At 50.4% G+C, this 25,026-nt stretch overlaps 9 protein-coding genes across 9 annotated transcripts; 7 read left to right on the top strand and 2 right to left on the bottom strand.

Moving 5' to 3' along the window:
• Positions 1–2,147: 2,147 nt before the first annotated feature.
• Positions 2,148–3,287, bottom strand: HO173_000610 (uncharacterized protein; the record flags this gene model as incomplete). Its single annotated transcript, XM_037302559.1, has 1 exon — positions 2,148–3,287. One exon carries the CDS (start codon positions 3,285–3,287, stop codon positions 2,148–2,150), a length of 1,140 nt encoding a protein of 379 aa, XP_037171138.1.
• A 114-nt stretch (positions 3,288–3,401) lies between these two features.
• On the top strand, positions 3,402–3,608 carry HO173_000609 (uncharacterized protein; the record flags this gene model as incomplete). The annotated part of the gene is made up of 1 exon (XM_037302558.1): positions 3,402–3,608. The coding sequence occupies one exon, from the start codon at positions 3,402–3,404 to the stop codon at positions 3,606–3,608; it is 207 nt and encodes a 68-aa protein (XP_037171137.1).
• A 2,096-nt stretch (positions 3,609–5,704) lies between these two features.
• HO173_000608 (uncharacterized protein) lies at positions 5,705–6,504 on the top strand (the record flags this gene model as incomplete). The annotated part of the gene is made up of 3 exons (XM_037302557.1): positions 5,705–5,751; positions 5,897–6,402; positions 6,491–6,504. The coding sequence occupies 3 exons, from the start codon at positions 5,705–5,707 to the stop codon at positions 6,502–6,504; spliced, it is 567 nt and encodes a 188-aa protein (XP_037171136.1).
• A 3,327-nt stretch (positions 6,505–9,831) lies between these two features.
• HO173_000607 (uncharacterized protein) lies at positions 9,832–11,250 on the bottom strand (the record flags this gene model as incomplete). The annotated part of the gene is made up of 1 exon (XM_037302556.1): positions 9,832–11,250. The coding sequence occupies one exon, from the start codon at positions 11,248–11,250 to the stop codon at positions 9,832–9,834; it is 1,419 nt and encodes a 472-aa protein (XP_037171135.1).
• Positions 11,251–11,819: 569 nt separating this feature from the next.
• On the top strand, positions 11,820–13,562 carry HO173_000606 (uncharacterized protein; the record flags this gene model as incomplete). The annotated part of the gene is made up of 1 exon (XM_037302555.1): positions 11,820–13,562. One exon carries the CDS (start codon positions 11,820–11,822, stop codon positions 13,560–13,562), a length of 1,743 nt encoding a protein of 580 aa, XP_037171134.1.
• Positions 13,563–15,098: 1,536 nt separating this feature from the next.
• HO173_000605 (uncharacterized protein) lies at positions 15,099–15,782 on the top strand (the record flags this gene model as incomplete). Its single annotated transcript, XM_037302554.1, has 1 exon — positions 15,099–15,782. The coding sequence occupies one exon, from the start codon at positions 15,099–15,101 to the stop codon at positions 15,780–15,782; it is 684 nt and encodes a 227-aa protein (XP_037171133.1).
• Positions 15,783–16,202: 420 nt separating this feature from the next.
• Positions 16,203–16,775, top strand: HO173_000604 (uncharacterized protein; the record flags this gene model as incomplete). Its single annotated transcript, XM_037302553.1, has 1 exon — positions 16,203–16,775. One exon carries the CDS (start codon positions 16,203–16,205, stop codon positions 16,773–16,775), a length of 573 nt encoding a protein of 190 aa, XP_037171132.1.
• A 1,261-nt stretch (positions 16,776–18,036) lies between these two features.
• On the top strand, positions 18,037–18,883 carry HO173_000603 (uncharacterized protein; the record flags this gene model as incomplete). The annotated part of the gene is made up of 3 exons (XM_037302552.1): positions 18,037–18,254; positions 18,372–18,559; positions 18,633–18,883. The coding sequence occupies 3 exons, from the start codon at positions 18,037–18,039 to the stop codon at positions 18,881–18,883; spliced, it is 657 nt and encodes a 218-aa protein (XP_037171131.1).
• Positions 18,884–21,575: 2,692 nt separating this feature from the next.
• HO173_000602 (uncharacterized protein) lies at positions 21,576–22,680 on the top strand (the record flags this gene model as incomplete). Its single annotated transcript, XM_037302551.1, has 4 exons — positions 21,576–21,650; positions 21,705–21,847; positions 21,906–22,177; positions 22,238–22,680. The coding sequence occupies 4 exons, from the start codon at positions 21,576–21,578 to the stop codon at positions 22,678–22,680; spliced, it is 933 nt and encodes a 310-aa protein (XP_037171130.1).
• Positions 22,681–25,026: the final 2,346 nt, after the last annotated feature.

Raw genomic sequence — 25,026 nt, 5'->3', positions numbered from 1 at the left:
TCTACGAGCGTAAATCGGCCTCTAGTACCGAACTGGTATGGGCCGTTTTTGGCCTCAGCCTTGTTCCATAAATAGCTACAGCCACTGGAGTGCGAAAATTGAGGCTCATCAAACTCTGAATACGGCTCTCATATTGTGGCAATGGTATACGGAGTCTACTCGCAGCAGTACGTGGGAGACTCTTTTGTGTGTCGCATCGCTTACGTTTTCAGGCACTGAATGCCAGGAAATAGATGGTCGACTTAGTGGAAGAGCACGAGGGCGGGCAGCCGATGGAGATGCCAACGCAAGGGCAAAGACCAGCATCGCTACGAGAAGCCCAACCTTTGATCATCGAGCAGTCGTCACGGTGCTCTCTCAATTCCATGGTAGGGTTGGCATTCAGGCCGCTGGCGAGCTGGGATATTTCTGACAAGAAGTGGTAGTATCCAATCGGCCTTTCGGAATCGCGAATGTGTGTTGCTTTCGATAGTATTTACTCAGTATATGTCGTTTTGGATTGTTCATTAACCACTCATGTTGTCATTCTTTCTCTCAAAAAGCAATTCAATATCTAGTCTCGTTGGGTCAAATTCATCGAGATTTTTGCTTTCCCTTCTTCAATGTGGTATTGCTTTGCCTTACGTAAACACGCTAGCAGAATTGCCTTCGCTCTGTTCGGGGCATTGTAGCGAGCCGTAACCATACTTTACTGTAATCATTTTGTTCCTATTTTGGTATATCCTTACGGATCTAAAATACATTACGAGGAGGTTGGGAGGCTGTGCTTACGAGAGATGGATGACGCAGCGAGCAACTCGGTAATGTTGCGTATTTCTGGCTCTCAAGCTTCGATCAAAGCCACCCAGCCCCGCTTTCGATGCAAAAATACCCGAAACTCATCCTCTATGAGTATTACATAGTGCCTCAATTCTCATAAAATCTATCGTACAGTGTCACTCTCAGTGTCAACACAACTTTGAAGTCATTATTACAGTTCCAGACTCCTGATTATAAAGTTATCTCGTCGAACCAGCAGTCTTCAATCACGCGACCCTCAAACCTTCGCAACATCCCCATCATCACCATGAAGGCCTCTATCTTCCTCCGTCTCCTCCCTCTTCTTCCAACTGCTCTCGCTGCTCCAATGCCAGCCGTAGTCCCCGTCGCAAGGGGCCCACTCGCAAGCCAGAGCGGTATCTCTTTCATCGACTGCTCAGAATGTCATTACGGGTACACCGCTCTCCAAAATGGTATCTACACCTGCAAGGCGAATGTCCAGGTCTACTGCAGCCCATGAGAAGTCGGTTCCCGCGTTGAAAATCTAGTGGCATCGCCTCGACCGTTAGAGATGTAGGCATACATCTTCGATGCGGCGACCATTGCCTCTGCGACTACAGTGCGCGATCGACTTCCGCCAGGTCGGTCCACTCGCTAGAGGGACCGTCACACCTTGATACCCACACATGGCCGGGACTGCCAATGTGACTAGTATTGCACTCTTCTGGAGCCGATCAGGTCGCGGACGGTCCCTCATGCCGATGGGACGAGTTGGAGATTTGATGGCCGTCATTGGGGGGTGTGAACGGGAATGTGGACTCCGTAGCGCTGTGTTCGACTACGTTTGTTCGCACTGCTTGGGATACGGTTGGTAATGCAGCATGCGCAGCGCGCTAGGGGATGCTTTTTTGGACCTGAACGAGCAATTGCTGCGCGCGAATATCATGGGGACTAGGATTGTCGACCATCGTGATGGAAGTGTGGTCTCCTAAATTCGTCTTATAGTGTCAACCTCCAACTTGAAAATCCCAAAGACTCAAGGATGAAGTATGAGTAACTAGCGAAGAAGCCAGATTGCTATCAGTCCTGGAGATCAATGTATTGAATAAGACGTTCAGGAATAAAGGCATCCTCGTGGTACTCAACTTCTCCACAAAACCAGCGCCCCCGGGCGAACCACAGAACGAGCTGTTTATTTCCACATCGAACAACGAGGGCGCTCGCCGAGGCTGTCATAAGTTGTACCCGCATCCAATGGGTAAACGATGTGATCAAAGTAATATATAAGTTCTGGTAATAGGAATGCAGATGAACGCCACGAGAGGAGTCTAGGGCTTGATGAGTGGCACTTTTGTAACCTAGAACTCATCGTGTGACATGACCTGGAGCTACCCATACAACCCTGAGGCATCCTTCCACTCAGGGCCTTCGCCCTTCAGGTAAGGAAGGTGTTTGGTTATAGTCTTAGAGTTCTCAATAGATTTCGCGAGTAGTTTGAAAGGTTCGTTGCTGCGGATTGATTCCTCTTCTAGCCGTTCCGAGTCGACACTCCATATAAAGAGACCAACACGCTTCCAAATTTCGGGTTCCGTCGCAGTCTTTAATGCCAGATCCGAAGACCGGTGTAGGAGCAATCCAACCGCTGATCTACGACCCTTTTCGCCTTCGCTCTTGAGTTCACTTTGTAATCCCAAAAGCAAAATTGTCACCTCTGGTGTATAAGGCGCCAAAAATGCAGCCCGGGAGAGATTGGTCGCACGGTATTCTTCAGGGCATTCGTCGAGAATTTCCTTGTCAAGCAATATAGTCGCGCCCCCGTAAGACCATGCGTTCGGCCAATCGTGCAAAAGACGCTGTGCGAAAACTCGAAATGATATCATCGGTCCTGAGAATTTGCCCCAGAGGGAAGCCTCTAACCGTTGACAAGATAGCGTTGCACGATTCTCGACTGTGGGTTGAGCCCGCTTGCGATGATAGAAAACCTTTGACTCAGAGGGAACGATGGAACATCTGGCTAATCGCCAGCCCTTTCTTGGCTCAACTTTACCCTGATAGATATACATCTGGCTCAATATAGGGTCTTTTACCAATAATGCTGCGCCCAACTGATCGTTAAGCTCTTCCAAGCTGAAAGCACGATTTTCATCGATACCAGGGGCCGAATTACCAAGTTGAAGTTCAAAAACTTGCATAATTCCGTACACACGGTCTTCCTCGTGGCGAGTGGTTCGATGTCCTGCAGCCGTCAACAAGCCCATCGAATCCTGATCGAGGCACACAAGAAGCCCAGTCAGGTCAATCATAGCACCTAAGCCACACTCTTCATCGGCTTCCCGTATCTTGTCATCATAGCCCAAAGCATCCTTGATTGATTGCAGGGTCTCACTGATAAAACTGAGACGACAGAGGTCAATACTGCTCTTCATTGCGTCACCCGGGATTATCACGGCTGCTGGAGACAGGAACGTCTCTTGAAGAGTCCAAAGCGAGGAGAACCAAGGGTCAGCTAGCAAGTCGGCAACAATCATTGTTACTTCCATTGCCCAATCACGAACGTCGACCTCAGTATGAAATTTGGGGCCGCACATAAGCTCAAACTGAGGCTCCATTTCGGATGCCCAGGTGGTATACCAGGATATGTCATGAGTAGTCAACCACACGAAGACTTGAGTAGCGCCCCGGAATATCTTGGCCTGGCGACCGATTTCCTGAGCTTTCTCGCGGGATCTGGGGGTTTGGTCGATACAGGCGACATCCAGCCAAAGAAAGTCAACTCCAGAGACACCGGCTTCGGAAGGATGAGGTCCGGCAGTGTCTGCAATTACTGCTGCAAATTTCTCAGGCAGTGAAATGAACAGGATCGATTCGGGGAATGCTCCAAGATGTCCCCTTCACTCGGATCGCGTCAACTATCTGGCATTTTGTCTTCGTCAAGCTGCCATCTACCCCATGTATATGATAGAGCATTGTATCTTGGATTTTGGTATCCACCATAGATGTTCCCCGGTCGCCATTCGTAGGATGTTAGGGTCTGGATATGCAGCAACCGTCGTGGCCAAGGGCATGAGTTCTCAAACATCCCTGGCTGCATGTTTCGGATGAGTCATAGTCTGCAGGAGAATTTTGGTCTGACGTGGTCAACGAGAGAAACAGGAGGAAACGAGAAGCAGGATCCGAGCGTGGGCATCAACGACTAATCAAGTTGTCGATCTTTGCTTAGTAAGCTGGTCTTGGCATGCTGCTGCCTGGATGCCCAGACCAAGACAACTCAATATGTTCGTAGTATTCGCTCAAGACGAGCACTTCCGGACAGCGCTTCCACAGAGACGTCGCGATTATAGCTGATCAGAGCTGCACATAGTCTAGCCATCAATTGCATGACTGGAGTTTTGGGAGATCCCTGAAATGAGCAGTCAGATATCAGCCCACCTTCCATCGGTGTTTAGTGGTCTTATGCTTTGCTAGCGATCCGCTTTCCACTCAATGACACTACTGTGAAGGGCCTCCCTTGCTTATCTTTAAGGATTGAGTATGCTTGGAGGCGAGAGCCACTTGGGGACGAGGTGAAGCAATTTGAGGATCATCCAGGCACAGGAGAAGGACACCGCAGGGCATTGGCTAATTGGTCTCACATAAAAGATCTCCTCGCGCAGGGTTTTGGTCTCGAAGCAGTTCAGATTAAAGGCTTCAGTCTCTCAAATCAACTCTTTTCGAGTTCTCCTCGAATGGTGGAGTGGGAGTTATCAAGCTAGATTCCTGTTGAAGTCCGGCTCGAAAATCAATGGCTAAAGCCGCAGAGGCCACGGAAGCTGCTAATCGGTACATGAATGTGGAGCGTGAGGTTGCAGGGCTCAAGCAATCTACATATCATACACACGTGTTTCTCCTGTTCCCACTCAAGTTCGTACACGAGTCGCAGGTTCTCCAGCCCAAAAAAATTTCACACCTTCCTCGGACTGGTGCAGGCTCAACCCGACATTTATACTCAATATGCTGCTTTACAGCACGTAGTGCATGTTTGTCACATGCAAAATAGATGCATATCTTATCTTCGGGACCCTCAGACCACAAGCAGCCACAAGCTTCAATATTTCTAGCTCGTTTGCTTGATACAAGTACTCCAGCTTGCGTTGAAGCCTTTCCTTGGCTGGAGATAAGGAATAATAAAATGGGAGGCCTTATTTCTTGTGGGATGTGAGCAACGAACGAACTGTGATTGTCGAAGAGCTTAAGGAAGCCCCTGATTATATATGTATTAGCCACGCTTGGGGCAGGTGGTCCAAAAAAAGAAATGGCCTTTGCAGGAGTTCAAAGTCTTAGTGCCATTGGACCACCTGGTCACCTTTGATTAGTACGTTAGCAGAGGAGATTACCAATCTTCGGTAATCAAGACTACAGTACGACCTTCTGCTATAGTCACCCCGCAGTACTAACGCCTCCGCATGCATAGCTTGGATGAGAACAATCTATCACTGGCTAAACACTCAGGTCGCAGCTCGCTGGCTCTGTGTGAACTATTTACACCGTTGTCATCAGAAAGACTACTACGAGGCAGAAGAGCTTTTGCAGCAAGCTAGCGACGAGGCTGAAGCCAATATCGACCTGATTGTCGACTCCGAGGATTTGGCCCTTTGGTTTTCCTCGTTCTGAACGGTATAAGAAGCTTGCCTATGCCCCGATGTCATATGTTGTGACAAACATTGGCAGGCGTCCTCCATAGTACCCAATCCTGTCATTACACTTGGTCAATCTTTATCGCTGTTTTGGGGTTAACAGGGAGGCGTTTTTCTGGGAGCGCATTCATTTCACCAATTCGCCACAAGGTGCCGGACGATTTCTCAGTATGCAACGAGTAGTATTCGGCCTGGGAAACAGGGCTACGCGCGTTGTCGTTCTTGGGTTGGGCCAGACACGTACATGTCGTGAGAGACGTGCTGAAGCCATCATGTCGGTTGTTGGAGTGACCAGCTGGCACAGAAGACATGTCGAGATGTACGGAGATCTTCCCCCAGATACTGACATTGTGCTTGGAGCTTTCCTCTGAAATTTGTCTGCGAAGCTGCAGAAAAGATGGAGTCATTGTTCTACATGTCATTCAAACCATTCGGTTTAACCGTACCTTTGAACGAAGTCTCAGGCTCAATGTTATCGTTTGGGTCCCCAGGAGATTCTTTGTTGATACTGCACAAGACTCGGGCTTGGTCGAAGGTTGGTATCAAGATATGATCGACCACCCATCTTTGTTGCAGTGGGAGATTAGGCCTAATGCCAGTGTCAAGATATACGAGACTGGAATTTTGCGATCAAGCGAGAGACCATGTAACCTTCCAATCAAGGCGGTGATGGATATCGCGCCTGAAGATGGTGATGTAGCAGCTTTCGCGGGAGAGCTCCAACCCGGGCTCGTGCTCGTGCCGGAGAAGGAAGTTCGCGTCGCAGTATCACTCTGCAAGATCGCTTACGTCCGTAGCGGCGTGAGTCTCCAGGGTGCGCATGAACCTCATTCGAACGAGATGGTGTTGCGCAGTGTTGATACTTTGGATAATAGCGAAAGGATAGAGTTTCCTCCCACGGAGACGGTTGGTTCACCGTTGTACAGTCACCGCACGAGGATCAACTCATGCGCCCGGTTTGAGTCAGAAGGTATGTCGAACCCCGTCAAAAATATCAGCTGTTTATGGAAACCACGATTTCGGCCTTACCGAGGTCCGCTGACATGTCTAAGCCTCAGCGAACCTGAGTTGAGCTTTAGACCTGGATACTAGCAACCCTCTTATGGCGCAGCACGAACGATGTCTCAAACTATGCAGTGCCCTATGACGCCCTCATGGGCACGAAAGGATCGCCTTGGAGTGTCTTTGCACATCATTGTTATTTGAAATACTTTTGCTGGCTACCAAAAGATGACTGTGATGTCAACTTCTCCTATCAGGAATTCCATGCGGATGAATTTTGTGGCAACTCTGTTGGAGTGACTTTTTTTTATAGAAATGTGTTAGTTCGAAAAATGCACTACCCTAAAAGGCATTGAACCCGATGCCAATTCGGGTATTCCCCAGTAGATGGATTTTCGGAAGGTGTTTCCCATAGGCATACACCAGTACGAAGCCAGTAGGTATCATCATCATCGTGTCGATCGGTCACTATAAGTCCTATGCGAGTATCCTTCTTGTGGCCCCTTGCCGTGGAAGTCATACTCCCTACTAGAAGCACACGCAAGGCTTCTCCAAATACGCTGATGAGGAGGTCTCCAATTGATTTTGCTCGTAACTCAGGGAAAGATTGGTGCGCATCAGATGGGCCGGCACTTTTTTCCTTGATGACATGTGTGGCGTCGAAATGAATACTTTGAACCGAGCAATCTCCCGGAATATCGGAGCTGGTGGAGGCTTGCTTCCAGAAAAGGAGAAGATCCTTTGAATGCACTGGATGGGCCCTCAAAAGCAGCTTGACCCGCCCCAGTGAACGAGATTCGCAGTGTGACTTTGGCCTAGGATATCCACGAGCTCTTCCGGGTATCTGCGCGGAATGACGATGCGCCAAAGCTACCGGGCTCGCCGGTTCCGCATGTATGAACAGTTGTGCGAGTACTGGAGATTTCAGGATGAGCGCTTGTCCAAACTCGTCGGGAGGCAACACTTGGGCATACCTATCAGGGAAGGCCTGCCCGTTCCCTACTCTCCAAGGTGCTTGGGAAGAAGTTGACGGCTCGAATACGCAAGGACGATCCTCAAGTCGGCCTGGAGGATGCACCGTTGCTCAATTCCATCGGTCCAAATGATTGCCCTGGATCGCGGTACACGGTTTCGAAAGCCAGTCGCCGAAGCTTGAAGTCTTGAATGATGTCAATCTACAAGATGGGGACCGCCAGCACCAACGAGCCCAGTCAATCGCCGACCAATGTAAAGATGTTGATCTGGGTGTGTTTCTCCTTGGTCGGTGTGAGTTCGGCAACGAGCGTTTCAATGCCGGACTAATGATACTCCAAATAGAGGCTCATGGTGTTGGATTTTGTCATCGAATCGGGAATTGTGTTTGGCTGGTTTCTCATTCGTCGAAGGATGGTGTCGATTCTTCTCTCAAGCCTCGCTTGGATGGAGGAAAGGATGGATGGCATCATCTCGAAGGCTTCTTTGGTTAGCAATGCAGAGATAGAATACGTGAACAAATTCCCATATACCACATCTCCACGTGTATACACATAAAGACGTCGAGAAACCGCATATGGGTCTCGCGATCCCCGTCATAGGTATTGCAGCAGCGTAGAGAAAGCTCACGCTTTTCAATATCCAATGATGAGGTCCTCTCCGTGAGAGGAAGAGAATCAGGGACGATGTAAGTATCCTCGATCTTACCCCTACCGATCAAGAGCAATCCAGCCGACAGCGCAAACCCCAACAACCTCAACACGCAGGCGGCCGGCCGGCCACTCATCCAGATTCGACCTCGCGAATGAACCGCGTGTCTTCGTATATTTGACCTATCCCCGTAAAGCACGGATGGCCAGACTGGAAGTCGGCGCGGACGAGGTTCCGAGGGACGCGCGTGCTTTTTCGGAGTCTGTGCCTACATTCACGGTTGCAGCCCTTGCGATGGTGAGAAACGTTGGGTTCGTCGGTGCTGTTGCCGGTCCGCATTTCTAGACGCCGCTGGCCTGGTTTGAGCCAGTATGGCATGGGCGCTGAGATGCGACGAGAGACCTTCGCGCGCAAAGAGGCTTTTGCGATCCGTGGGGGGATGATGGATTCTGGAAGCGTGTTTGGGGATTGTGGGTATTGATTGTTGTGGATATTTAGTCCGCATTCCATGAATATGCACTTTTAGCTATCCCATCCATGAAAACCACCCGTCACATATCCAAACAGGAGGCACACAGGATGTGACCAAGTGGTTGGGCGCTCCCACGCCGGGGATAACAAGCCCGAACAGGCAGACTTCTCGAACCCCGGCGCCGAAAACTCCCATAGACCTGGAGTGAATTGGTAGCTAGCTATGTACTATACGGGCGCGGTTGGGTGGGGGGGGAGGGCAATGGTATGCAATAAGATGAGAGCCATTGACAGGTGCGAAACAGGGTGTCTCCTACCCCCTTGCAGGGGTCCTGAAACTGGGGCGTACCCCTGTGACACCGGTCCCACTGTGGCGAGTTGCCAACTCGCCGTCCCTCCCTCCCTGATAGCTTGCAAAATCAAATGATAATGATAATGTGCAAGACACTCCTACGCGTTCCTCGTGCCTACCAATGGGGGCGCTATCTACGGGGCACTGCATCAATGAATTCAAGACATCGTTTGTGCTGCGCCAAAGAGCATCGCCATCATCCAGGTCAGGTTCGCCAGGGGCTAGACTCGTCAGCGGACCGCTCGCGGTGAGGCTGAACTCTGTGTTGGTGGATCGTGGGATGGATCTGGGCTGGGGCATTTTGGGACTCCCGGGCGCGCGAAGGAGTTGGGGGATGGGTTGACGTGGAGTGGATACTGCTGATGCTTTTGACGGGACGGGGTTCGATGCGCCGGGCGCATGGATTGATGCTCGTGCGGTGAGTTGGACTGGTTGAGAGCCGTGGGTTAGGAAAATGGTCGGGTGTTCGTGATGCATTGTTGCTTGAGCCGTGGTTTTTGGGTTTACACGAGCTTGTGTTCATTGCATGGAATGATATATTTGATAGCATCGCAATGATCGTAATGTCATGTCTTCGTGCAGCATATTTGAAGTTGTCTCACTGTGAACCGGGTAATAGCTTTCAGCTATCTGTACATTCCTCACAACATGACGATGATAGCAAAGACACTTCTTCGCGCAACACTTTTGACGTTGCGTCACTGTCAACCTTGTAATAGCCTTCAATCATCTGTACATTTCTCGTTTTGCAACCAGACGCTCAAGCAAACATTATCTGCGACGCTTGCTAAGTCAACAAAAAAGACAGTCACTGAGTTCGAATGATAGAGAATATTCATACTTAGACCTCGTGTGAAATGATCGATGTGGTACCACTCGATGCTGAAAGAATCTCCATTTCTCTTCCAGTCGATACGTGCAGCATCATAGCCCTCAGTCGTAGGCACTGCATCAGGCATTGCTATCGTCAGAGTCCTCGGGAGTGCTCTTCAATGTATCAGAGCTCTCCGATTCGTGAAGGTCGTGGTCGCTCTTCCCTTTCCGGATTTCCTTTGGTTTCCCATGCAAGAAATCCTTGAGTACCTGTTGCCCCTCACCATAATTACCAACGTATATCCTCGTCAGTTTCCCCATAACCGTATTGCCACGCTCATCCTGCAGGTACGCGACACGCTCTTCATTGTTGCCCGTGGCAAACTTCTGTGCAAGCCTCGCTTCGGTTCTCGCCCATTGATGAGCTTTGGTGAAGCGGTGGATATACATGGCCAGAGTAGCGTAAAGTTGGTATCCAAGCCAGACGTATTGCAGTCCGACGGGCATCCATATGAGCGAGCACATCAAGCCTATTGGAAATGCGAGGCCGAATGCAACGACGATGGAGATCTGGGCAATTTCGCGCGCGCGATTGCGGATAGGATGACCGTAGTGTCTGAAGAATTGCAAGACGGCCGATTCTTTGCCTTCGATGACGAGGAAACCGTGGCCGTGAGTGTTAACCTCAAAACGTTTGGTTTCTTCTCCATCCGCTTCTTTCTCCGTTGGCTTTGTAAGGAGAGCTTCTCGTTGTATCGTGAAGAATGCGCTCAACAGCTTCAATGCCAGAGGGAGGAACCATAGAAAGCTAAAGTATGATCGCCAATACCCCACAGCGAAACCGCCAACAACCAGCCCAGTGATTTCGCTCCAGACGATGGCCAGGAGAGTTCGACAGCTAGTAGACCCAGTGTCATATCTCACCGTCTTTCGCGGGTCCGTTGTTCCATCTACATATGACAACTCCAGAAAATTCACCACCGACCTTGCCCGGACTAGTCTCGGTGGCTTCACGCCCGATTCTGGGTTTTGCTCTTTCTGACATTGAACCACAAGGGAGATACGAGCAACGGCTTGGACCCATAGACCATTGCGAACGTATTCCTTGCCCTTTGAGCCTGGTGGTGGATCATGCATCTTGTATTTCAGACCGGTATCATGAAAAAACGCGGTTCCCAACATGTTGCCCAGATTGCGGCCTCTGAATAGGCCAGCGCGATGAAATTTGTCGAGAGTGTTCAGAGCAGCCTTGTGCATGGGCCCACCCATGGGATGGAGTAATCCGATCTCAAGAAGGTCCTGCCAGGAGAAAGCATTGAAGAAGCGTTGGGGCCACAGAAGCCTCTCAAAGACATCTTCCGTGGCAGCTTCGGAACCGATATATCCGATTATGGTTCCCAACGCACTAATGACAGAGGTGGTCTGGGAAGCGTTGGACATGTCGCTGATAGAGACTTGTTGCTGTCCTTGGGGAATGAATGTTAGATGTTGTTGACTTTGTACTGGAAATGAGGAGAAGGCTTGATGTAGCAGAGAAGATTCTTGGAATTGGTTCATGTTGAAAGAAAGGTAAAAGTAATAGGTATTGAGGGTGCCAGCGAATATTGCATAGCCCCACTTTTCTTGTGGTAGTATCGTTGACAAAATAATAGGGGTTGGATGAGCTGAAAATGAAGCGGATTTCATGGGAATCAGGCTGTGTCGGTGTCGGTGTCAGTGGCGACCGATAACGCTAAGGTAAAGGTACTGTAAGGTAATCGTGCCACATGCTTCCTTAGCTCCGGCACCATCGGGAAATCATCCCGGAGCTAAGGTACTAGTACCTAAGTAGTAAGGTTGCTGTGTGGTGTGGCGCGATTGGGGCTTGGTACATGTAAGCTTACTTGAGGTAGCTAGATCTAAAAAAGATTTCTTTCCCTTGCTCACTCCAACGACCAAGGCGAATTCTTTCGGCCACTACGAGTACATACTCTACACTACCATAGAACTTGTGATAAATGCATCTTGTTTGTGAGGTGCCCCTGCCACAAGCATGATGCACTGTCTGATGCGCTGCGCCCTAAATCAGCTGGTGATGTTGTGTCCGCCCAAACTCCAATCTCACCGATCATGTACGCTTGATCCAGATGGCATACGATATCTACACGCTGGGTGTACCTCATGCTTGGCCACACCGCCTACTCCATATTCCCTCCATGACCTCTAGAGAATGGAAGCCTGGGAATGTGTATGGTCTTGATACAGAGCCGAGTTATGCTATCCTCTCGTACACCTGGGGCAGATACGAAGTTCCGGACGGTCCGCGACTCAAGATCAAGGGCATCGACTGGCAGGTACCATCAATCAATGTAAATCATTTCACCGTTGCCGACCTGAACCGTCTCCTGGAGCAGGTCATGCTCAAAGATAAGTATGTTTGGATAGACATAGCTTGCATTGATCAAAAACGGGAGAAAGAAAAGATGGAAGAAGTTGGGCGACAAGCTATCATTTTCAAAGGTGCTCGACAAGCATATGTCTGGCTGAACAAACATGAGCCCGAAACCCTCAACCAACACATGCAGGTTCTGATGCGTTGCGGTTACGAATATGCCCAAGGAAATGTTGACCCACTACAGGCAGCAGAAGGGATGCTTAGTAGCATATCCCGTATCCTTCAAGATCCTTGGTTCTCTTCACTGTGGACATTACAGGAGTCGGTATTGCAAAGACATGCCATACTGTTGAATAAAAGGGGTGAGCCTGTCGCAACCAATGGACCGTGGACTGGCCAAAGTGCCTTTTGCGAACTAATGGAAATCTCCGGTGCTTGCGGCATTGCAAGAAGCTTAACCGATCAGGCTATGCAAGCGGAGTCAGGTGCAGTTCACGACGGTAGGCTCTCGCTGCAGTCGGAAAGGCTTCAGTCGCTACGCACGATCATTGATGAGTCAGGCATAGACTTTATGCTCTGCCCAAACCCAAACATCCAGTACGCTGCAGCCAGGTTTAGAAAAACCTCTCGGCCTGTAGATCGCATTTACGCTATCATGCAGGTTTATGGCTATAGACTCGGCAACTCCGTGACTTCAATTCCGAGGATGCGACACTTTGGCCTCGAAGATCTGGAACTGCAGTTCCTTACAACCCTGACCTCCCGGTCTGCTCTACTCAGTCAGGCTTTCCAGCATCTGAAAGTACCTGAAGCAGGGCAGAGCTGGTGCATTATCAACCACATCCGGGTGCCTGAGCGCTTTCACAATGTAATCGTGCATGAGCAATTCCTATCTTCAGCCTGCACCATCTCGGTCCACAAAAAGAGCGAGGCTTACTTCGAAGGCACAGCATTTACTCTACGCGAGCTTTTGGCTTTCTGGAAATCAAGAAGCCAAGAGATGTTGACGTGGCTGCACAAGGCGAGCGACGCTCCCAGTGAGTTGAAGGCGCGCAACGCCTATTTTAGGAATGGAGGGTACATGGATCGGGTATTCAAACGAGCAAAGCAAGGCGTGATGATGGACTGTAGTCAAGCCATGTCATTCGAATGGCCTCCGGACACCACCGTGCTGGATGACCGAGCAGAACCGATAATCGAATGTAGAGTTCCTGAATTGACTCGCGCAGCGGACACTCTACAGGCCATCGGGGAAGCCATAGTAACGAGGCACAGCGACATGACGCCTAGCGTACTTTACCTCGGACGCACTAAGCACATTGAATCTATGGAAATTGCGCTAGTCATTGTACGAGAGGGCAGTGTCCGCAGTGGTCTGAGAATGAAAAAGCAAGACATTTGGAGAAGAGTGGGGATTTGCTTCTGGCATGTTGAAGGAGGTTCCGTTGATGATCTGGCGAGATTGCTCCGTCCGTTGAAGGGAAGGTTTGGATAGAGAGTTTGTTCAGGGTATCGATTTACGGATGACGCCATATAGCAGAGCCCCCCAGTGAGCTTCGGGGTTCAATCTTATCTGAGTGGTTAGGTAAGAATTGCTGGTAGGCCGTAGCTTGTTACTCACATCACTGTAATAGCTAGGAACCCTCTCAGCCTCACATTTTAAGCCTCATAGGTATACATGAGTACATCAGAGGCCTCGTCAGCCTAGATATTTTTCAAAACTGGAAGTCATATTCTTCTTAAAGATCTGCCAACGAGGTCTTCCATTTGCTCGATACCAGAGCCTCGCCAGTACAAGATCGACCCTCGCTCTCGGCGACACATCAAAATCAGGCCAGCAAACAGTCCAACATACATCTCTCTCCACTGAACCAACCCAAGCCACGCTACCTCACAGACCGAAATCGATTCCTCTCGCCAACCGTGTTGGCTTATCAGACTCCTACGCTGTAATCCCTTCCGTTGCGTCCCCCTCAAAACGCAACTTCCCGCAACCCATCCGGGCCCATTTCCCGAGCTGCGGTCTGCAGCATCGAGGATCGTATACATGATACATACATATACTTGACGAACGGCGGCGGGCTCTACTCTTCGGCGGCGACGGCATGGCAAATACAATATATGAAGATTAGATAGGCGTGCGCGCGAAGAAGCAGAACCGGGCGAGAAACCACCGTGCTGACTGCGTCTCCGGCGTGCGCGATCCACAAACTGCTGCGTGGGGGTGCGTGGGATTTACTTGCTTGGCTGCAGTGGTCAGTGGGCTTCAATTTCGTAGCAGCAAGCTAATCAAAAGTGCCAGTGGAAATTGGTACAATCCCCAAACACTTCGACCAGAACAGTGAATTGTATGAAAATGTTCCTAAGGCAGTTTCGATCATGAACGACAACCAATTTCGAGTTGATGCCCGAACTTGACATTAGAATGGTTGGTTTTGGCGCCCCAGATAGGCCACTTCCTTGACAGCTTGCCTAACGTTTGCCCTAATCCGACGGTAGTAATAGCGACGATGCTCTTAGCAACACGAACAGGATGTTACCTTCGCAAAAAGCAATAGCAATGAAGTCTGAAGTTGAGCCGGTGTCTATGGCATGCAAAGCTTGCTGTTTGGCCTCAAGACACTATCAGGAATATGATCCTGAGGTAGCGGAATCGTGCCCTCAATAACTTAGGGATGGCATGACATTTAGTTGGTCCAATTGGATGTTGACAATTTTTAACAAAAGGAGGAATTTGAGTGTGACTCAACCCATGTAGAAATGTCATTGTGTTGACGTGATTGCCATTGTTCACAGAAGTGTTAACGAGAGCCGAACAATGCAGATTTGAACACAAAGGCCGAGTCACTCACAACACTTTCAGACAAGCCTTTGACACATTGCGTGACACGTGTATGCACTCCTGGCTTGCATATTTGTTCTCTTTGTCGAAGTATATCAGCGGAGTCATTCCTGCCTCTGTTCAACCGGATACCAACTTCTCAAACGCAAATTTCCAAAGCCAATCCACCCATCCGACCACCCATCCGCCATGGCCGAAGAATTTCTCGCCCAGCTCCGTTACGTCCGCAGGGGCGTGTTGGAGAAGGGAGACCAGCGATGCTTCATCTGCATGGAAGACTACGGCACCACGCCCTCGGAAAACGGCACCATCGAACGCGCGGTGATACTGCCATGCAACCACATCATGGGCTCGGAATGCATCTCGACCTGGCTCTCCCCTCGGGCACAGGGCGGTGCCGGCAACAACACCTGCCCCGTCTGCCGACACGTGCTATTCCGCCGGGTCCGACGTCCGCCAATCTCACAGTCCAACGCCGAACATATGAGGATCCACACCGTGCTGGCGAATCGATGCGTGGGCCTCTCTGCGCAGCTTGGCTTGAACCACATGCCTGAGATCGCTGGCATGGCTCGATGGATGGCGAATCAAATTCACGACATTTTCGCATTCGAAAGGATTGAACGTGAAAATGATGATCGCTTGGTTCGTAGTGTTGCGGCCGCGAGCATCTACATGGCGAGTCATCTCTTGGGGGATGGAAGGTCGCTGGAAATGATAGAGAGCTGCGCCCTTTCTGGGGATGATCCGATTAGAGGCGCTTACGCTGTGCTCTATCTCCACCGTTACGATATCATTAACACACAGCTGCTTGCCCGTGTTGGGATGGGGCTGGGCAGCATTGGCGATGTTCTGCCTCCCGCTCTGCCGTAGCGAGTCGTGTTTGAATTGGGAGGGTTCTGGGTTTGAAATGGTGACGAACGGAAGGATGAGAAAAGCTGATTTTTGAAACGCTGAAGCGAGGTTTGGACGCACAGTGTTTTTTGGTTATTCCTTCGCGGATGGTTGCTAGTCGGATCCCCGAGGATTCATTGAAAAGCACTCAACCTTCAGAGCATGTATATCAATGATATTGAAAGCTTTCAAATTCTTGAATACGATCTCATAGCGTAATAGTCTGCTGCCGACTCTGAGCCGACACAGTCAATGATCTTGAGGCATCCCATGTGTCCGACAGATCGAAGCATGATGAGAGCGCCAAAATTAAAAAGCGGCCATGCAGAAACATTCTGTTAAAGCGGGTACAAAAGTTCATCTACTTGTGTACTTGTTTGGTCGGTGAAGAAGCGCGCAATGGTTCTGACGACATTGTATGCTGCACCTGTCGTTCCATGGTGGCTGGAAACATATGTCATGTTGGACCTCTTTTCGGAAGACAACCTGGTCGGGAGGCTCAAAGTTGCGGTGAAGCAGGCTTTGAGCTTAGCAGGTGGCACCGGCAACCTAACTCAGGTCCTCGGAGAGCACCTCGCACAAACGAACCTAACAGGCAGCGGCGAGGACACTGCCCCACCTAACGCGCTAGTCGGTAATGTAACAGACAGCAATCTAGCACCACTTGGGTTCTTCCACCTCAAGGTTTCAATCATCCTTTCACCCTCACGAGGTCGTGCCGTCAGCAATGAAAGCATTGCTGGTGCCGCCAAAGTAGACATCAACGACGTCTTTCTCACTTTCCATAACGCCCTTCTCCATGTCGCCCGATTCCCTGCCGAAAGCCAGATGCAGTCATTTTCGAGTACCTCTTCGAGCGGAAACTTGCATCTGCATGTGCAGCAGACTCAGGTCGGTTGTCAGGAGAGACCAAGGGTAGAGGCGCATCTTCGTAGTCTATTCTACAATGGTCCAACGATAAGGGTACGCTGACTTTGGGTTCCGATACAGTATGGAAGGCTCATCAGTGCTTTGATCTTTGTGCCCAAGTATATGATGGAGCATAGTAGTCTTGGGTACAGAGAGACGGATTTTGTGGTTAAGGTGAGTATGGAGAGGGCTGTAAAAGGCACTATTATCAAGGAGCTGCTGCCGGTGGAGAGGTAGAGTTGGATCAGTCGTTGGTTGGATGACAGGTGGGGGGAAGAAGAAATGGTTTGCTGGTAGAAAATATGCACGATAGCGTGTGTTGCCTGAAGTAAAAACCATGATTAGAGAACAAAAGGATTGCACTCGAAATATGCTAGAAATCCTTGCAGGCTACCCTGGTCTTGATTGACGAATAGGAGGAGGTACTCGGCTCGTGACTAACAATTTCTTGGCATGCAGCTAGTTGGAAAGCTTGCTTTCTCAATACCAAGACTTGAAAACGAGAATGGGTGCTACGCTAAGAGGCTAGTGACCAATCAGATCATCGGATTTCATCGTTTTCAGTCTAAAACACATCTTATTTCTTCATTTTCGATCTAAACACGGGTACGTCCAAAAGAGGAAGCACCATAAGGCTGAACCTCGAATATCAACTTTATTAATTTATTCTATTTAATTCCTTTAACGTTACGTAATAGATAATAATAAAGTAAATTTATAGAGTTATAGAGTTAATTATACGCTTTTAAATAAAGTAGCGAAGACGAAATTTGATAAAGTATTCGTAAAGATATACTAAAAACGAAAGATTTTTATTCAAATTATCGAGCTTGCGAGAAGAGCCCCTCCGGCAGGAGCCCTCGGAGAGCCCTCGGAGAGCCCCCGAGGGTTAGGGGGTTTCAGGGGGTCTCCCCTGAGTATATCAACTATCTCTCTCGATTCTCAGGGTTAGACCCCTTAAAATCCCTTAAACCCTTCGGAGCTCTTTAAGGGCTCTCCGAGAGCTTCTGTCGAGGGGCTGTCAAAGCAAGCTTGAAATCAATCAAATATCACTAAAATAATCAAATTTCGAGCTTGCTTTGACAGCCCCTCGACAGAAGCTCCGGAGAGCCCTTAAAGAGCCCCGGGTCCGAGGGTTTTAGGGGATCTCCCTGAGAATCAAAAATAGTTAAAAACCAGTACTTGGCAAGCTTTTCACTACTGGGAAGGACACGCCCCAGCACATATTTTTCTTGGCATGCAGCTAGCGGTGGTAGTCTCAGCTCTCAGCATGCGGTTTTTTCCCTTCGCCTGAGTCGGTAACACTTCCTCCATTCTTTTTAAGATGAAGTTCTCAGTGCATGCTGCCAATTCTGCAGATTGCCCCGCTCTTGCTACTCTCTCCCTCGCCGCATTCAAAGATGATCCCATTGTTGGGTTCTATGCAAAAAATGTTCCGCCAGACATCATGCATGCATATCAATGCCAACAGTACCGGCGGAGGTTACAGACGAGCTCCCTCAATGGGCTCAAAGTCTTCAAGGTCGTCGACGATGATACGAGGTGGGTAATATCTGCTCTTCACATAGGAACGCACGATAATTACTTGAAACGTTGGCTTGAAGCGCTACCAGGCTTCAAGGATCATTCACATAGGATTCGGATGCTAACAGATAACAGAGAAATAGTCGCTGTCGCGAGGTGGCAAATTCCTTATAGTCTGAGCGTAGAGCAACAGGCTGAGAAAGAGAAATTGCAAGAAGCGAAGCTAGCAAGGCCCGAGGGATACAACAAGGAGCTTGAGGAAGCGTTCTCTGCAGCTCTCGATAAGCTTCAAGAGAAGTGGGTTGATGATAGCAAGGACTATGGTGGGTCCTGACCTCTCATGTCCTTCGGACCTCAGCATCAAAGATCCCACACCATTGACCATTATCATGATAGTCCTTCTAGGTCTTGCAGTATCGCCCAGCCATCAGCGCCTCGGCCTCGGCTCTCTGCTTATCCGCGGAGGCCTTGCGATGGCGGATGAAGTGGGCGGCAGAGTATACCTTGAGTCCTCGGCAGTAGGGATGCCGCTGTATCTCAAACATGGGTTCAAGCCGGTTGATGACATTTTGATTGATATGAGACCCTATGGTGGGACTGGAATTGCGTCTGAGAAGTGTATGATGAGGGAACCAGGCGGAAAATGATGCGCGGTAAGGAGCGGTACAGATGGGAAGTAGTTGTGGTGACCCAGGTATGTTGTCTCAAGAAAATCTTAGAGAACCTTCAAATGTGAAGCGACAGGTCATGGTCACTTTCATCTGAGAAATCTGTGCCAGTCAGAGCTAGCACGAGCTTTTTACAGATACCATGGAGCCTGACTTACCGCTCGGCGACATTGGACGTCTACTCTCTGGCCTGTGAAGGAGTGGAGAATAAATCAAGATCCTCCGCCTGGAATGAAGTCATGCACTGTTACTCGGCGAAGATTCGTACTTACGAGGGAGCGCTCTTCTCAGCGACATGATGACCCCGCATGGGAGGGCGCAAGTTATTTCTCTCGAGCAACCTTCCCAAGCGAATCCCAAATCCTACGAGAAAAGCCATTTCCGAGAAGGAGGGCTACGACCGAGACATTAGCTACAGCCTTCACTAGCTGATCATAAAAGCGCATAAACCGCTAAACAAATAACCACACTGTCCAGACCACGCCTTATGGAAGCTTAGAAAGCCAATGCAATCCAAGTGGTGTGCACACTTGATCGATCCGCGGAGAAGAAGTTCAAAAGTGTCGGAGCCTTCGTGGTTAGAATCGAGCGACGTGCATTAAGAACAGTCTCAAGTATTATGAAGGCGGTGCGCATACAACCTCGCTTCCGTCTACTACAGGCGGCTAGCTTATCAAGGAATTACTCCAGCGCACAAGTCGCTGTTGCGTGCAGTAACCGTGGGGCCGTTCGGCCCGCGGGATTGGTTCCCATCTCTTTGGGATCTGCTGATCCGTCTTACATGCATCCGAAGTGCTTACTCCCCTGCGCCCTCTCGAGGTGCGGGGCCCTTGCATGCCGCACCGCCCTTCGCGGCTTCGATTGATCTGCTACTCGTCTTAGCGTGATATGAATTCATGCATACCACCGGAGATTTCTGCAGCCTCGCAGCAATACGCGAGAATGGTCGATGGGTTGTTTGAGCCTACAAACACATAGTCTTCCACGGCTAGCCAAGGCGAGTCCGTACAGAGTGATCAATCTTCAGATTTGATCGATTGGAACGGACGGCATGTGTCATTGGCTGGGTTGATATGAGCTGCAATCAGACAAGCTCTGAAACGATCCAAAGACCTACAGGTTGAACCCCAAGCTAATTCCAAACATCGAAATTGCAGGACGCCGCTGCCTCCGCCGGTGCATAATTTGCCCCTGAACAAGATTTGAGCTGGATCATGTCTGGGCAGGCTGGGACCACCTGACGTATTCCATGTCTCGCCTAGTGTGCAGACTTGTCTTTGGGCTTCGTGAAGCCAGAGCGCAAATTTATATCCAGCTTTCTTCCACCCTCTTCCCGAGCCATGTTGGGGTTGAAACACGTGGTCAGATAGCTCAAAGATCAACAACACCTTCCTTGAACATTGCTTGTCTGAGCCTCACTGTGAAAGGAAGGTCAAAGCATTTCGACTATACATGCATATTATAGTGAGACCGAGGTAGGGACATGGTTAGCCGTATGTGGGGGGCTAAGGATCAAGTGAGTCCTAACGTCCACTTCGAGTTCCATCTGAGGGCGCAGGTGTATATCATTGTTCCGGAAACAGACCTTCTAGCTCTGTTTGATTCTCTGTTCAGCCTGGCACAACATCCCGCATTTACTCGGAGATGGTACCTTACCCGCGTGCGCTCAGCCAGCCTCGAGTCAGTAGGTCCAACAATTCAGGCCATGCGTCAATGACTGGAGCAGGCTCGGGGCGGCAGTTCTTCCCTTTGCGTGCAGCCTGTCCAAGTTTTCCGTCGGGCGTAAGCTGGGCACAGCTTGCATGAGGGAATATCTGTAGGCTCAAACTGGACACCATCTAATTCTACATGAGAGTCTTGCTGATAGCTGTCCAGGATCTGTCCAAGCGGGTAATGATGCGCGATGGGATTGTGGAGCCAACGCGTTGGGCCCTTGTCGGCTCGCTTTTTTCGCAATAACATGCATATCGGGCTGAGAACAATACATAATCCGGGTAACCATTCAGCACAATGCTGATGAAGGATTGGTCCCCACCTTTTAATGATACTCCCTTGAAAGGCTAAGGACTGAACGGCGCAGCCCGTCTTCGACTCCCATAGACGACGCAAATGGGCCGAAGACAGAAACATGCCACTCCAGTCAGCACGGCACTGTCCATCCGATATCACCCTACTTAGCGGGCGTCGAAGCAAAACCCTGCGACGCTCACCTATGTCAAGTAATCGACATAGCTAGCGAGCGACATAGCTCGCGAGATAGACCTGAGGCCAGACGCTGTCACTATGGCATTGATCATTGGCTGAGTTGGTCCGAAGCGCTATCAGACAAGCTCTAGATGGGTTCCGATCACCTGCAAGTTCATAGCCTCATGCATCACACCAAGGCGTCACCGACCATCCCTTATGCTGCAGCCTTGCATATCCTCTCGCAAAAGAGCCTTAATTGGGCTATTATTCCCGATGCTCACGGCTCGACCTTTCTCAAGGTGCTGTCAACGATGAGGGATTAATGAAAACTTCGAGCTGAGCTGCCAATGAGCTGAGTACAAGAAGTGCTGAATTCCCAGCACCGAGAACATCATGTCGAGACCATAAAGCAAAACTCCCAACCATCCTCCTCTTTCCACTGGATCCAACATACTAGTATCTGTATCCACACGACTATACCAACATGCATCTTCAACTAGTCTCTACCATCGTGGCACTCGCCCAACTCGCCAGTTGCGCGCCATTCTTGGAAGGAAGAGTAAGTCTTCCCTTGTCTTCTTATTCTGGAGGCCTCTATCTGATATTATTAAAGGACACATGCACTACAAATGACCTGAACTTCCCTTCTGGTGGCATGCATGGCTATAATGGCATCTACTGGGGCTTCTTGCCCGACGATGTCGCCGGCACCACAATGAGCCATATCAACGGAGATTCTGGCAAAAAAGCAAGCACGTAAGTTGGTCCTCTGACCTGTGTGGCATGCGCTTGTCCGAAAACTCACGAGACCAAGTTACGGACGCTACTCTCAAATCAGTTCTGTGCCATACACAGGCGATCAGCTGACCAGCGTCATGTCCGATGTCGTTGCGTCGGGCGCAGTCTTCATCCCAGCCATTATGCCAACCGGACTCAAATTTGCAGACATCTCGACAGACGTCGCGAATCAGATTGCCAGCGTATTGGAAAAATTCACATCGCAAGGTGTAGAAGTGTGGCTTCGCTTTGCACACGAGGTGAATTACTATGTCACTCAAGCCAGCGGGCCTACATATCCTGGAGGCAGTAAGCAAAAACCCCAATGCCCCTTTCCTCTCCCGCCAGATGCTCTAACCCGCACGACAGCGCAAGCGGAGTTCATCGCAGCCTGGCAAAGAGTCCACGCCGCCGTCGCCAGCAACCCCAAAATCCTCATGTTCTGGTCCCCAAACGAAGACTCGGTCGCCAACCTCAACGGCTGGTGGCCCGGTGCCGACTACGTCGACATCGTCGGCATGGACGTCTACCCCAACCCCGGCGCCACTTTCGCCAGCGCTTACGGCGCCTTCTACGACGGCTTCGCCCAGCAATACAACAAGCACTTCTGCATCGGCGAAACCGGCGCCGCCAACGGCGGGTCCGTCGCGGACAAGGAAGCCTGGGTCGCGCGGCTGGCGAAGGGCGACGTTTCGGCTTATCCGTGCTATAAGTCTGCGACGTGGTTTGAGTTTTACAAGGGGGTGGATTTCCGCATCGTTGAGGGCCAGTCTGCGACGACGGTTACGGAGACGTTGTCGAATTTCGCTTGATGGGGCTGTGGGCTTGTTGGGCGATTCAACATCGCGGATGGAAATGGTGTGGGGATGGCTTTCTGTGGTTGGGCTTGTCGCAAGGAATAGCATTCCTGGGGGGTTTCCTCGCCTGTCTTACTCAAAGCTCCAATTGACAGCCCATCTTCTTGGCTAGCCAGAAAGTAAGTCCGGTCGCAAGATTAGACCCGCTACTCCGTAGAGACTCATACCAGTAGCGACGACTTTTAAAGCGAGCCTAGCACCGCTCACTGCAACCTAGGCCAATATGTGGATATGCTTGCGGTTCCATCACCGCCTCCCGAGGTCCCCGGCATCGAAGTTACAGCCTGATACCAGGTCCGAGGATCATCTGCTGACCATTTCGATTGGGAAGCTGATTGAAGTAAACCATGGTGTGAGTGCCTTCACCACTGCATTGCAGCAAGCTTCCTCATTTCTGACAGATACTAAAATTCGTGTGACTTGGCCGCTTGTACCTAGAAGACTTCTCCCCCCTTTCGCTACACTTTCATCCCCCAAACAGCTACAAATACCCCTTTTCCTCCGAGCTCGCTCAGCCCAGGCAGATTTGAGATGATCTCAACTAAGGCACGCTTCGAGGTAGTCCAGCATCGCGGCACAAGGTGCGTTTCTCGTAAGTCGATGTACTCTGAACCCCCTGAGAGCGAGCCTTTTCGAGTTCCCGCGGACGGAAGGAGTGTAGGAGCGAGTTTTTACGGTACAGGAGGGGCCGCCTTAAGGATGGGGTCATCCTGTTCGCGAGGGATACGCTCTGTGCGTGGTAGAAAAACACCCGGAAGACGTATCCGGAATTGTGCTCGAGACTCGCGTGTAGGCCACACGTTACGCTTTGTCTAAGGGGATGTACAGAGGTCAAATGGAGGGTATAGGTGTAGTAAATGGGGGCGTACGTCTGGTAATGTCCTTCAAGAACTCAACTCCAACTCAGGGTGACCACAACCATCAAGGCCAATATGTCCTATTACGACCAATCAGTAAACTAGCATTCCGAAAAATTCCAGGGAGGGCGGGAGTACCATATAACGAGTGCACCGCACTTCAATCCACGAGAACAGCTCGAACACGACACGGACTCTCTCCTCTTGTCTTCCGATTCCGGAAGGAACCCGATTGGCATGTCGACAAGATATTCCCTTGTACACTATACCCCGTCTATGCGCTATCCAGTCTTAGGGAGAAGCACGGTTCTTTCCCGGCACGAAAAACGCAGAGTGTTTCGGCAGGTGCGGTGGAAGTGTCCAGCTTTCTCACCCCAAAGATTACCATCTGGCTGACCCCAGTCCGAGAAGAAGTTGGAGTAGTACGTTCACGCAGCGGTACCCTAGCCTTGACACGTTCGTTTGATGATGGGCATTATGGCTATGATAATCAATCCAAGCTTTGACGTCAGCACCCCCGGAAAGGGTATCAAACCCGGCGCCGGATTCCCCCATCCCTTGACGGGGCGACGAAGGATGACGTGACTGGAGAGATGCAGATGGCAGACTTCATCCGTAGGAACGAAACCCGCCCGCCCGAACGCGAAGCAGCCTATCCAGGAGATCCAATCCGGCGATATCGTCTACCTGGATGATCAGCCTTGCAGAATGTTCGATCCGCCAAAGATCCATCACCTACACTCGATCTCAGGGGACGGACAGCCACGGGCGAACTGGAAGAAACGGTGGTGAGAGTCCGCGGCGTCAGTGTCGTCGATGGCAGGGGGTACGACGAGATGTACGACGCGAGTGGGGAGGTTGAATTCTTCTTCGTTGATAAGCACGATGAGCGCGAGTGGCTTGTGGTGGGTCTCTTCCCAAGGCTTCCGAGCTGGAGGGGCTGATTGGTGGACGCTTCTCTTTGCAGACGCGTCGTTGAGGGTACGAAAGTGTTTCTCCGGGCGCCTGGAGGATCTCCTCTGTTACCTGGGTCATGTGGATGCGGCCGGAGGGAAGAGATTCCTTGGTTTTGGCTCCTTGCCCGGAAGCTCGCGGGGCGAGTCTGTACGTGTGCGTGGTTCCCTAGGGGGTTGGATCGGGCTGGACTGGTTCGGGGTTAGACTTCAGGGTTTACCGTCAGATGGGACTCGATGTGATCACCGGTGCAAGAGACGCCCCCGGCTTTTCAGCTTGACAGGAGAGGATAAATCACGGAGGTTGAGCGCGCTCGGCACATGGTAGTGAGCCGTTTGGATAAGACAGGTCGTTAGGATGAGAAAAAGGGTCTGAGTTTAGCTGATCTTGGCCACGGAAAGGAAGCCTGTGACAAGAATCTTATAACACGCCTCGATAATGACTTGGGAGAAATACAAGTCACATCAAAAGTAGTCAGAACACTTTAGTG

The sequence above is a fragment of the Letharia columbiana genome (genome assembly GCF_014066305.1).
Source record: "Letharia columbiana isolate WasteWater2 chromosome Unknown Sc0000000_s0, whole genome shotgun sequence".
NCBI lineage: Eukaryota > Fungi > Ascomycota > Lecanoromycetes > Lecanorales > Parmeliaceae > Letharia > Letharia columbiana.
Note: the sequence above shows the minus strand (reverse complement) of the source record. Positions and strands in the feature narration are given on the sequence as shown.